Raw genomic sequence first — 13,811 nt, forward strand, 5'->3', positions numbered from 1 at the left:
AGAGAGAGAGAAAGAGAGCGACAGAGAGAGAGAGAGAGAGAGAGAGAGAGAGCTAGCTATTCTTGCATGGCTTTGTTTCTCTTGTTGTCCATGAAACCAAGATGTCACTCAGGGACAACACCAGGGTGGCAGCCATTTCCTGACTGTGACTCAATAACACTGACGTCATGGTGCCAGGCTCTGGTCAAAAGTAGTGGACTATATAGGGAATAGGGTACCATTTGGGATGTGGACACACTTACTCATTGAAGGGTTTTTCTTTATTTTTACTATTTTCTACATTGTAGAATAATAGTGAAGACATCAAAACTATGAAATAACACAAATGGAATCATGTAGTAACCCAAAAACTGTTAAACAAATAAAAAATATATTTTATATTCTTCAAAGTAGCCACCCTTTGCCTTGATGACATCTTTGCACACTCTTGGCATTCTCTCAACCAGCTTCGTGAGGAATGCTTTTCCAACAGTCTTGAAGGAGTTCCCACATATGCCGAGCACTTGTTGGCTGCTTTTCCTTCACTCTGCAGTCGTACTCATCCCAAACCATCTCAATTGGGTAGAGGCCAGGTCATCTGATGCAGCACTGCATCACTCTCCTTCTTGGTCAAATAGGGTTATTGGGTTATTGTCCTGTTGAAAAACAAATGATAGTCCCACTAAGCGCAAACCAGATGGGATGGCGTATCGCTGCAGAATGCTCTAGTAGCCATGCTGGTTAAGTGTGCCTTGAATTCTAAATCACAGACAGTGTCACCAGCAAAGCACCTCCACACCATCATACCTCCTCCTCCATGCTTCACGGTGGGAACCACACATGTGGAGATCATCTGTTCACCTATTCTGCGTCTCAGAGACACAGCGGTTGGAACCAAAAATCGTAAAATTTCGACTCATCAGACCAAAATGACAGATTTCCACCAGTCTAATGTCCATCGCTCGTGTTTCTTGGCCCAAGCAACGCTCTTATTATTATTGGTGTCCTTTAGTAGTGGTTTCTTTGCAGCAATTTGACCATGAAGACCTGATTCACGCAGTCTCCTCTGAACAGTTGATGTTGAGATGTGTCTGTTACTTGAACACTGTGAAGCATTTATTTGGGCTGGTAACTCTAATGAATTTATCCTCTGCAGCAGAGGTAACTCTGGGTCTTCCTTTCCTGTGGCGGTCCTAATTAGAGCCAGTTTCATCCTAGTGTTTGATGGTTTTTGCGACTGCACCTGAATAAACTTTAAACGTCCTTGAATTGTTCCGGATTGACTGACCTTCATGTCTTAAAGTAATGATGGAATGTCGTTTCTCTTTGCTTATTTGAGCTGTTCTAGCCATAATATGGACTTGGTCTTTTACCAAATAGGGCTCTTCTGTATACCACCCCTACCTTGTCACAACACAACTGATTGGTTCAAACGCATTAAGAAGGAAAGAAATGACAAAAAATGTAATTTTAACAAGGCACACCTGTTAATTGAAATGCATTCCAGGTGACTACCTCATGAAGCTGGTTTAGAGAATGCCAAGAGTGTGCAAAGCGGTCATCAAGACAAAGGGTGGCTACTTTGAAGAATCTAAAATATATTTTGATTGTTTAACACTTTCTTGGTTACTACATAATTCCATTTGTGTTATTTCATAGTTTTGATGTCTTCACTATTATTCTACAATGTAGAGAATAGTAAAAATTAAGATGAGTATGTGTGTCCAAACATTTGACTGGTACTGTACATTCACAGTCAGCTAGGCTTTGGCAGATGTCCCCTGGACAACCTTACCCACCATGACATAAGATTAGTGATGCACAATATATCGGTGAGCATATCAGAATCAGCCGATATTAGCTAAAAATGCCAACATCGGCATTGGCCCGATGTCTAGTTTAACGCTGATGTGCAAAATTGATGTCAAAGCTGACATGCACACCTATATAACGTAGGTAGATGACGTAATGACGCCACGAAGAATACAGCGCTACACGTGCAACACAGCATTCCTAACCTAGCCCACAATGTCTGCTGTGTGGATCTATTTGGAAGTTTCAAAGGAAGATAACAAAAAGGCCATATGCAACATTTGTTCTGCTATTATTTCCTGAGGGGAGAAAGTGAAATCTTTCAAAACCACAAACCTAAATGCTAATTTGAAAGTGCATCACCCCCAGACGTTCAGCAACTACTTAAAACAAAAGCTGAAAAAAACTCCCCGCACACCTCCAATAACTAAACAAGTAGAGCAGTCATTTGAAAGAGAAAGACAATTTCAGAGAGACGTCGCAAAAGGCTAAATACATTAAAGCCAAGATAATGGGATTCATTGCCCTTGACAATCAACCGTTCTCTGTCGTGGATGATGTTGGCTTTCGCCGACTGGTCGAGCATCTTGAGCCCTGGTACACACTACCAAGTAGGCGCTATTTTTCAGATGTTGCCCTACCGGAGTTACACAGTATTGTTGAAATGCACATCTATGAGCTACTTGCTATGGGCGTCACTGTTATTAGCTTCACGACTGACATCTGCACCAGCGATGTCAACCAACATGAGCATGTTGCGTGTGACAGCACAGTGGATCGACGAGGATTTCGTACCTAGGAAGGCTGTATTGCATGCTCAAGAATGTGCTGGTTTTCATACCGCTGCTGCCATTTCAATGGCATTTGAGAACATGTTTGAAACATGGAAACATGAACACTCTCCTAGCGCCATTGGAACAACTGACTGGAGAAATAAGCTCATCAACTGCGTCTGCAGCAGACGTGATACCCTCTGTCATGGCATTGAAGCGCCTGCTCAACAAAACTGCCGACACAGACCGTGGGGTTAAACTTACAAAAGTACTTGAGGCTGTGAACAAGCGATTCTGTGGCATTCTCTCTGAGCCTCTTTACTGCCACCATGCTCGATGCTAGGTACAAGGACCGCTACTTCGATGCAGAACAGAAAAACAGGGTTTAAGGGAAATGTTACATATACAGCTGGACAAGATGGAAACGGACACAGTGACAGTGCGCACCGAGGAAGGGAGGCCACAGACAGAAAGAGCTAAAACTTCACTGCTTGACATGTATGATGAAATCCTGGTTGAGACTGAACAAATGAACAACGAAACAGCACAGCAAGTAAGTGAAAAAAATAGTTTTGATTATGTTTTACTGGTAATGGGGACATACGTAAATGCCAACAAAATAACTTTTTGGTCAGTGTGGTGTGTGTGTGTGTGTGTAACCTTTATTTAACTAGGCAAGTCAGTTAAGAACAAATTCTTATTTACAATGATGGCCAAACCCGGACGACGCTGGGTCCTATGGGACTCCCAATCACGGCTGGTTGTGATACTGCCTGGATTCGAAACAGGGACTGTAGTGACGACTCTTGCACTGAGATGCAGTGCCTTAGACTGCTGTGTCCATGTGTGTGTTAACTATTTAACTGTACTAGAATGCTTAAAAATCCACTTAAATTTTAAATATTGGTTATCAGTCTAATTTTTGGGGGCAAGGAAAATATTGGATATTGGTATCGGCCAAACATGTAATATCGGTGCATCCCTACATAAGATGGATGATGTCCCCTGGACCTGAAGATCCTCTACCACCATGACATGAGATGGATGATGTCCCCTGGACCACTAGATCCTCTACCACCATGACATAAGATGGATGATGTCCCCTGGACCTGAAGATCCTTACCCACCATGACATAAGATGGATGATGTCCCCTGGACCTGAAGATCTTCTACCACCATGATATAAGATGGATGATGTCCCCTGGACCTGAAAATCTTCTACCACCATGATATAAGATGGATGATGTCCCCTGGACCTGAAGATCTTCTACCACCATGATATAAGATGGATGATGTCCCCTGGACCTGAAAATCTTCTACCACCATGATATAAGATGGATGATGTCCCCTGGACCACTAGATCCTCTACCACCATGATATAAGATGGATTATGTCCCCTGGACCACTAGATCCTCTACCACCATGATATAAGATGGATTATGTCCCCTGGACCACTAGATCTTCTACCACCATGACATAAGATGGATGATGTCCCCTGGACCTGAAGATCTTCTACCACCATGACATAAGATGGATGATGTCCCCTGGACCTGAAGATCTTCTACCACCATGACATAAGATGGATGATGTCCCCTGGACCTGAAGATCTTCTACCACCATGACATAAGATGGATGATGTCCCCTGGACCTGAAGATCTTCTACCACCATGATATAAGATGGATGATGTCCCCTGGACCTGAAGATCTTCTACCACCATGATATAAGATGGATGATGTCCCCTGGACCTGAAGATCTTCTACCACCATGACATAAGATGGATTATGTCCCCTGGACCACTAGATCCTCTACCACCATGATATAAGATGGATGATGTCCCCTGGACCACTAGATCCTCTACCACCATGATATAAGATGGATGATGTCCCCTGGACCTGAAGATCCTCTACCACCATGATATAAGATGGATGATGTCCCCTGGACCACTAGATCCTCTACCACCATGACATGAGATGGATGATGTCCCCTGGACCTGAAGATCTTCTACCACCATGACATAAGATGAATGATGTCCCCTGGACCTGAAGATCTTCTACCACCATGATATAAGATGGATGATGTCCCCTGGACCACTAGATCCTCTACCACCATGATATAAGACGGATGATGTCCCCTGGACCACTAGATCTTCTACCACCATGATATAAGATGGATGATGTCCCCTGGACCACTAGATCTTCTACCACCATGACATAAGATGGATGATGTCCCCTGGACCACTAGATCCTCTACCACCATGATATAAGATGGATGATGTCCCCTGGACCACTAGATCCTCTACCACCATGATATAAGATGGATGATGTTCCCTGGACCTGAAGATCCTCTACCACCATGACATAAGATGGATGATGTCCCCTGGACCTGAAGATCCTCTACCACCATGACATAAGATGGATGATGTCCCCTGGACCTGAAGATCCTCTACCACCATGACATAAGATGGATGATGTCCCCTGGACCACTAGATCCTCTACCACCATGACATAAGATGGATTATGTCCCCTGGACCACTAGATCCTCTACCACCATGATATAAGATGGATGATGTCCCCTGGACCACTAGATCCTCTACCACCATGATATAAGATGGATGATGTCCCCTGGACCACTAGATCCTCTACCACCATGACATAAGATGGATTATGTCCCCTGGACCACTAGATCTTCTACCACCATGATATAAGATGGATGATGTCCCCTGGACCACTAGATCCTCTACCACCATGATATAAGATGGATGATGTCCCCTGGACCACTAGATCCTCTACCACCATGATATAAGATGGATGATGTTCCCTGGACCACTAGATCCTCTACCACCATGATATAAGATGGATGATGTCCCCTGGACCACTAGATCCTCTACCACCATGATATAAGATGGATGATGTCCCCTGGACCTGAAGATCCTCTACCACCATGACATAAGATGGATGACGAGAGCCGTGATGATTAAATACCAACCTGCATCCTGCCCTCCACTCCCCCTTCCCTTTTCCACTGAGTTCATCAACACCGCCAGCCTTGTCAAAGCGTGTGTGTGTGTCTGCAGTGTGTGGGTGCGCGTGTCTTTTTTTAAATGTTTAAACTTTATTTAAGTAGGCAAGTCAGTTAAGAACAAATTCTTATTTTCAATGATGGCCTAGTGGGTTAACTGCCTTGTTCAGGGGCAGATCAACAGACTTTTACCTTGTCAGCTCGGGGATTCGATCTTGCAACCTTTCGGTTACTAGTCCAACACTCTAACCACTAAGCTACCTGCCACCCCAGTGTGTGAGTGTCTGCAGTGTGTGTGTGTGTGTGTGTGTGTGTGTGTGTGTGTGTGTGTGTGTGTGTGTGTGTGTGTGTGTGTGTGTGTGTGTGTGTGTGTGTGTGTGTGTCTGCAGTTTGTGTGTGTGCTGCTCTAGAAGACTAATGTTCTCTCTCTCTCCACTCAGATGAGGTGTTAAGGTCATTTTGACCCCAGACAGGATGTGATCATATCAACCTGCTCCAGTTCATGACCATCTACGTCTCTTATGCTCACAGTTATGGGGATTGGAATAACAAGGACGGAACATCTCAGGTTTTGTGTCTGAAACCCATGAGAGTGTAATGTGGGGGTGTCCCAAACGGCACCCTATTCCATGTAGTGCACTACATTTAAAACAGGACCCTGGTCTAAACTAGTGCACTACATAGGGAATAGGGTGTCATTTGGGACACCCCCCACATTACACTCTCAGTTTTCAAAGGAAGCTATGAATCAGAGTGAAACTAGAACTACCTGTAACCTTTTTTCAATTAACACATCGGACCTGGCTCCACATCCTTCTTCAAACAACGATGACATGTGATTACACAGCATTTTTCATAGATTGGTTTCAAGGCAAGGTTAGCCTAGTTTCAGGGGAAGGACTCCGTAGCCTACTGTGACTTGAATTGTATTTATTTCATCTTTATTTATTCAGGTAGTCTCATTGAGATAACATCTCTTTCAAGAGAGACCTGGTAACTACTCTATAATGATTGCATAATAGCTGGTCATGTCACGTCACCTCTCTCTATTGTAGATAAAGACATACACTTATTATTGCCGATTGTCGTCAGAATTGGCCCACATAGAGTTAGTATCAACTAGGCCAAATTCATTTAAAACATGTTTTTGCATTGTGCTTGACCATGCGTACAAATAGAGGTTGTTTTTCCTAACTACAATAGATTATAGTGATTACCATGTTTTTTAAGGATACTCCCTGTGTTCTTAGATGCACTCCATTTCATAATCAGCATCCATGCTGTTCCATGGAACACAATACAAATGAGGTTACTAGAAACCCGCACACTGTACAGCTGATCAGCAGGCTACTGCAGCATAAAAGACATCCAGATTTCTCATGTTTACATGCACCATTTCATAAACTAAAATTAATGGACACAACCTGATAAAACAATACTTACAAATACGCGTGTAGACTATCCATTTGCACGAACATAATAGCATTTATCATCGAGCAAAATTAATCGTATCCACTTACCGTGTTGACGTCCCTTTCCTTACATCGCACATCATGCACTTGAAAGCCTCCGCGGTGTTCTTGTATGTGCAAACGCTACAGTCCCAATTTCCCTCTTCCGCCGTAGGCTTTGGTTGACGCTTCGGCCTTCGAACAAAACAAAAAGGACATAAAGCACATCAGTTTCACATCCCCAGTTCAGGGTGCTGCGTGTGCATCATGTGTAGGCTATATGCTCGCGTTGTCAAACATCTGGGAAGATGATCCATTCAGTGTTACGAAATTGTTCTGTTTTACGAGCTCGCGCTATGATTTGACACTGCAATAAAACAGACAGTCCGCCATGGTTGCTACACCGCGGCTACCACACACACACACACACACACACACACACACACACACACACACACTCTCTCTCTCTCACACACACACACACACTCTCACACACACACACACACACACACACACACAGAGAGAGGAGTGTTTCAATTATGTGTCATGGTGTCCACTTCCAAGCATCAATGTCACCAGCGCAAAGAATGAGTCAGTCATTACCTGGTTGGACTCTTCTTGTCTCCCATGCCGCCAAAAGTTTGTTTGCGGATGTTGAAATAAGGACAGTCCCTACGTATTCTTTATGAAAGCAATACGCGAGAAGGTATCGCACGGCTCCCAGCTGTCGTGGAAACTCCAGTTGGAGGATGGTCACATGACGTGGTTTGTCCAATCAAATTTGAAGCCATTTCCTGAGGATATAGCGCAGACAGGAACAGACATTCCTGATTCGAATTGATACAATTGTAATAACACTCGTCTTTGTAACACATACGCTAATGTAACAGTAATTATGTATTATTAAGGTCTAATGAGGTGTCATTTGACATTTTATCATAAACTTCTTGAGATTGTTCAATGTCTTCGACGGGTGAATTCCCAATCATTGCGGGGGTGGAGAAAATGAGATTCCATCCTTTTGATTTATGATGATCTGACATTTAGCGCAATAGACAGACATAGTGAAAATTACATTAACATTATTGCATAGTTGAATGTTAAGCCCTATTCATGTTTCCTACTGTGATGGAGAGGCTACAGATTATATACATAGTTAATAACAGGGGTTAGAAAAATGCATGACAGAACTGAAGTGAATTATGCATTTCACCTTGTATTTAGTTGTCAAACATTTCTAAACCATAAATCTGTATAAGGTAACTTCAGTGGCTCTCCTCCCATCCCATCTCATTGCTTTAAAAGGTAGCTCTTGAAGATGACCTGCCTAACAGACAGACGTGGCCTTGCAGGTATAAATCAGAATGTGCCAGGGCTGAGCTGCAGCCTGTACCACCTGGCTTCCTGTCAGGACAGTCCATCACATGGAGCTCTTGCTCTCTGATAGGGAACACATCGTATGTGAGAGGTGCACACTGCGCTCATCAGGACAACATCCACCTTACTGTGCTGTCAACAGCTGTTGGAGGGGAAGAGTAGCCTCCACAGAATGGAAGATTAATATTGAAATACAGGAAGGAATATTGCCTTGCTATTGAACATGGAATATGGTGAGAAGACTGGTGCACACATTAAGGCAACACTACAGTACACACACCTTACTGCACCTTGTCTCTGGTTAGCAGCTGGTGGACGGGGAGTTGTGATCCATATTGAAATACAGGAAGGAATGTTCATGACTTGAATGTTCTTTATTCCAATTTATCAGCAAAAGTGTGGTTCATTATTGTGAAAAACCACATGCTATCTGTGGTGTTCTACACTTTCACTGATGTTTCAATACCGCTTTCAAATAAATTGCGCATTCACCTAAAGATGGGGAAGGCTATCTTGAAACAGAATAGTTGTATTTCCCCTAATATTGACATACATAGGAAGGGTTAAAAAAAAAAGATAGTAAAACAACTATGGTATATTTACACAGCTGTTGAAAAGAGCAGAAACACAGTTAATCTCCATTCACATGGTCCCAATGCCTACGGAGAACAGTGGCTGAATCCTCATTATAAAGGACACTAAGGATCAGAACAAACACTGATACAGAAACAGTTGAGGACTTCAACTAAACAATGGTACACTGTAACCCTTTTCATCAAACACATGCTTCATCTTTCCTCAGGTCGATGCTGACCTTGCAGATCTTGACAAACAGAATGTCCCCCATTCATTTTCAAATATTTGCTACTCAAGAGTCTGAATTATATCTGTGAAATCCCCTCAGTCGCTCAGTTCTTCCTCGTCACTGAAGTAGACACTCTTTTTGATCCTGGGTTTCTTGGAGTCGTCTGATGTGGAAGCCTGACCGGCCTCCTCAGCCACGAAGGCCGTCTGCTTTCGCCTATGCTGCTCCTCCTCAAGTCGTGCTTGCTGTGGAACACATGAACCCACGTGTGATTTTAAAAGAAGGGTCAGATAAGGACAAATACCAAGTAAATAGAGGGTTTCAAGTAATACAATAGCCTACTAACTTTCCCCAACTTGAAGTACATTTGTGCACTTACCTGGAAAGCTATGGCTTGACTTAAGCTGTCAAGAGCAGGGTCCTCTCCCTCTTCCTCACTTTCCTCCTCTTCTCTGTAAACGACAGAGGAAAAAGTAGAAAAGTCATAGAAACAAAACACACACAGAGGACTTCACAAACAATGAGAAATATGACATCACAATCAAACAGAATCTCTGAACTAAAGTCCATCTGAAATAGAACAGTCACTGTTAATATCAAGGACACGCTGCTGTTGACTGTGATCATAGCCGTTTGCAAACACGGGAGAGTGGCATCAATGTCCTGATAAGATACTTACACTTCATCAGGCTCTTCAACCTTTTTCTTCTTCTTCTTTTCTTTCTTCTTCGGGGGTTCTCGTTCACCAAGCAAGTTTTTTGGGCATGCATAGCTTAAGTGCCCTGTATCCTATGAAGTGAAAAGGACAGAAATATTGTATAAATAGCGCTAACATCCGGCTACACATTCCGGATGGATGAAGAGGGAAATGGAGATGGCTTATCTAGGCAGAGAGTATCAACTTACCCCACATTCATAACATTTGGACTTGTCTGTGTAGTTTCGCCTCCTGATAAATTCAGTTGCTCGCCCGTTGTCGATTGCAATGCTCGCTTTCACTGTTCTCCCAAACAACTGCGGGGCGAAAAAGAGGGGGACTTTAACGCAAAAACAACACATCAGATATGTGACTTTTTATGAAAACAGGGAGAGGAAAAATGCCCACCTGTTTATTGTTGAGCGATCTAAAGCAGCTCTGTGCAGACTCTTTGTCCAGGAAGAGCACAAAAGCCACACCTTTACTTTTGCGTGTTTCTTTATCTTTGACTATTGTCACCCTGAAAGCATGAGACCATCATTAGCTTCTCTGATCACCACAATACCAACATAGTGCTATAGATTTTTTGTTATTCACTGTGTATTTATTCATCGTGTCACTATTTAAAAAAAAATCTTGATCTTTAACTCTGCATTATTGGAAACAGACCCGTAACTAGGAAGTTCACTGTTAGTTTACGAAGCATGTGACCATTTTTTGGTTTGTATTTGAGCTTTGTATAGCTCATTATTTTGATACCAGTAACTTACTTCACAACTTTTCCATATTTGGTGAAAAGCTGAAATGAAAAGATCCAAGACATTATTTGAAGTCATTTTTCCAAACGGCATAAACAGCAGGATCATGAACTTGTGAAATAGTGGTAGGGAGTGGTTAAGTAGTTCTATCCCATTACTCTACATATGAAGACATTACAGCAGTGGTTAGAGTATTGGACCAGTAACCGAAAGGTTGCAAGCTCGAATCCCCGAGCTGACAAGGTAAAAATCTGTAGTTCTGCCCCTGAACAAGTTAACCCACTGTTCCTAGGCTGTCATTGAAAATAAGAATTTGTTCTTAACTGACTAGTTAAATAAAGGTTTATTTTTTACCTTGTGTAGATCACTGTTGGTTAGAGAGAAGGGCAGGTTGGACACATAGACTGTGCTTCTACTGGGAGCCAAACCACCACTCATCTTGACTTCACCATCTGAGTGAGACAGACACTGAAAACAGATTCATGGTGATGATTATTCAGATTGAAGCTAGTTAGTTATCTATTTCATTGAGCGATATGCAAGCTAGCCGTGATGCTAGCTCGAATCAGATGTGTATTACCTGGAAATACACATTCAAGTAATCGAATAAATCCCTTACCTAGAGAGACAACATTGGTGATTTATAGTTATTGAGTAGTGTGGGCAAAAAAATAGGTAAATATGTTGCTTTCTATTAGTTATTCAATCTCAGTAACATGTATTTGCTATCTAGCTGCCAAAAACAAACGAGAACTGTTCATCGTCACAGGAATATGACGTTTCAAGAGACAGACTTTTTGTCAATCCAATCAAAATTCAGTGTGTACATGCGCCAACCGGAAGAAGGTGAAAAGTAGGCAATGGTGAGCTTGTTTTCATATCTTTTGTGAAGACGACTTTATTTTCTCCAATGTGCGTATCTACATGTTTGTGTTAGTAAATATGTATTTGTTCTAAATACTGTTTTCGTTTTGAGCGAATTAACTCAGCATGGACTGTGGACTAGCTTGAGCATGTAGCTAGCTAACGTAAGCATACGTAGCTAGCAGTTAAATCTACACAACCTGCGAAATATATATATATTAGAACAACGTTATGTGCTAAATACGGTAGCTAATTAGCAAGCCAGTAGAAAGAGGTGTTTTCATATCACTAATCTCAGTGGTTGAAGGTTTGTTTGAAAGAAGAGTAGCAGTAGTTAGCTACTAGCTAGGAGTTAGTGCGGCTTTCTAACGCTGAGCCTCAGAGGAACGCGGGCTAACATCCTGCCAGTACTTCTGGATCAGAGTTAGCTATTAACTTAGCTACAGTAGTTTCCATACTATTACACATACTGATTTGACATATTCCTATGCTTGGGATTTCCTAACCTACATTGTTAAAAGCTAATGTGCACACATGCAGTATTGGCAAACTAATACGTAACATCTTCTCTTTTCCCCAGTTAGTATTGACTGTCTCTATTGGCATTATCCAGTCCCAACACTACTACATAGACTTGTCCAGACAAAACAAGTAAGTGGATAATATCTTGCTTGCCCCCCAAAAAGGTTTCCAGTTATGCGTACTAAACAATTCCACCAGGTCCACATGTAGGAATATTCATGAACACCTACCACAACTTTGATTGTCATTAACTGTGTAAACCTCGGGTGGGTATAATTTGTGGAACGTTCCAACAGGAATCTGTGTCAAAAACTTCGTAAATAACAAGGTTTCCAACAAACAACGCATACAAAGTTGTATAGTGGCAGAATAAGATACCGGGTAGGGGGTGGGCTATTTCATTAAGTTTTTCAGTCACCACGTTTATTCTGAAAAATGTATGTCCTCAGTCTGGTAGCCTATGGACAAACATTAAGAATAAGCTATGTGGTGAGTTGATGCTTTATCGGCAGCTAGTTAGCTAGGTGAATTGATCATGCTACTTTGTATACGTTGTTTGTTGGCATCCTTGTACTTTACAAAGTTTTTGGAACAGATCCCTGTTGGAACGTTCCACAAATTATACCCACCCTAAACCTCCCCTGCTGTCTACTTTGCAGTGGCTTACAGGAGAGACCGAAACATAAGGGATGTCTATGACGAACGCTTCCTATCAGACAGACCGGTGAGTGTTTCTGTCTGTGGAAAATGTTGTTCGGTTTATATATTTATAATTGTACTAATTTACTTTCTATTATAATACTTAACAGAACCTAGCTGAGGAACGCTCAACTCCGTTCTCTTATATCGAGGTGGAGGTGAGTATTGGTAACTGGTCGCATGATTTGCTAGCAACAACATTGTCTCGCCGTCAGTCCATACTTGTGAATATTTCTGAAAAAACTTACCGTTCCTTCTGTGTGGGGTGCTGAAATTCATACTTTTAATAAAAATACAACCAGTGACTTTTTCCTCATTTGGGTTCTAGTGGCCTTGACGTACTACGTCAGTTGAGATTCAATTGGGACAAAAGTTGATCAACACAAATGAGGAAAAAGTTAGTGGTTTTATTCAATAAACGTTTTTATTAAAAGTATGAACTTCAGCAGTTGTACAGGTAAGCGTTTCCAGAATGAAAATTTGTGCAAGTATCAACTGATGGTGACTCAATGTCGTTGCTAGCAAATCATGCGACTAGTTATCAGTACTCAACTCCACCTTGGTATTATAGGTCAACCATTGTGATTTTTCAACGCCGATACCGATTATTGGAGGACCAAAAAAAGCCGGTGCCGATTTTTATAAATATTTATAATAATGACAATTACAACAATACTGAATGAACAATGAACCCTAATATAATTAATATAATGCATAACATCTATTTAGTCTATTTAGTCTCAAATAAATAATGAAACATGTTCAATTTGGTTTAAATAATGCAAAAACAAAGTGTTGGAGAAGAAAGTAAAAGTGCAATATGTGCTCAGAACATGAGAACATATGAAAGCTGGTGGTTCAATATTCCCAGTTAAGAAGTTTTAGGTTGTAGTTATTATAGGAATGATGACTTTCTCTCTATACCATTTTTATTTCATATACCTTTGACTATTGGATGTTCTTATAGGTACTTTAGTATTGCCAGCCTAATCTCGGGAGTTGATAGGCTTGAAGTCATAAACAGCGCTGTGCTTCGAGCATTGTTAACAGCTGCT

At 41.8% G+C, this 13,811-nt stretch overlaps 3 protein-coding genes across 12 annotated transcripts in view; 1 reads left to right on the forward strand and 2 right to left on the reverse strand.

The window, feature by feature from the left end:
- Positions 1–7,809, reverse strand: part of LOC139533684 (YY1-associated factor 2-like) — a 26,449-nt gene extending 18,640 nt beyond the window's left edge. The window contains exons 1-2 of the mRNA XM_071331971.1: positions 7,638–7,809; positions 7,104–7,229 (exon numbers count right to left, since the gene is read on the reverse strand). Coding sequence (XP_071188072.1) covers positions 7,104–7,229; positions 7,638–7,663 — 152 coding nt within the window. The 5' untranslated portion in view covers positions 7,664–7,809. The remainder of the gene's footprint in view (positions 1–7,103; positions 7,230–7,637) is intronic.
- Positions 7,810–8,766: 957 nt separating this feature from the next.
- Positions 8,767–11,133, reverse strand: zcrb1 (zinc finger CCHC-type and RNA binding motif 1). The gene is made up of 7 exons (XM_071331970.1): positions 11,026–11,133; positions 10,684–10,712; positions 10,322–10,433; positions 10,123–10,230; positions 9,896–10,005; positions 9,596–9,668; positions 8,767–9,461 (listed from the first exon to the last, which is right to left on the reverse strand). Exons 1-7 carry the CDS (start codon positions 11,107–11,109, stop codon positions 9,312–9,314), a joined length of 666 nt encoding a protein of 221 aa, XP_071188071.1. The 5' UTR covers positions 11,110–11,133; the 3' UTR covers positions 8,767–9,311.
- Positions 11,134–11,444: 311 nt separating this feature from the next.
- Positions 11,445–13,811, forward strand: part of pphln1 (periphilin 1) — a 33,601-nt gene continuing 31,234 nt past the window's right edge. For 2 of the 10 annotated variants that reach the window (XM_071331959.1, XM_071331965.1), the window contains exons 1-3: positions 11,445–11,534; positions 12,116–12,186; positions 12,717–12,781. In XM_071331959.1, the coding sequence (XP_071188060.1) occupies position 12,186; positions 12,717–12,781 (66 nt within the window). In that variant the 5' untranslated portion in view covers positions 11,445–11,534; positions 12,116–12,185. The other 8 variants (XM_071331962.1, XM_071331966.1, XM_071331960.1 and 5 more) reach the window with 7 other exon arrangements.

Source organism: Salvelinus alpinus, chromosome 11 (assembly GCF_045679555.1).
Source record: "Salvelinus alpinus chromosome 11, SLU_Salpinus.1, whole genome shotgun sequence".
In the NCBI taxonomy this organism is placed as follows: Eukaryota; Metazoa; Chordata; class Actinopteri; order Salmoniformes; family Salmonidae; genus Salvelinus; species Salvelinus alpinus.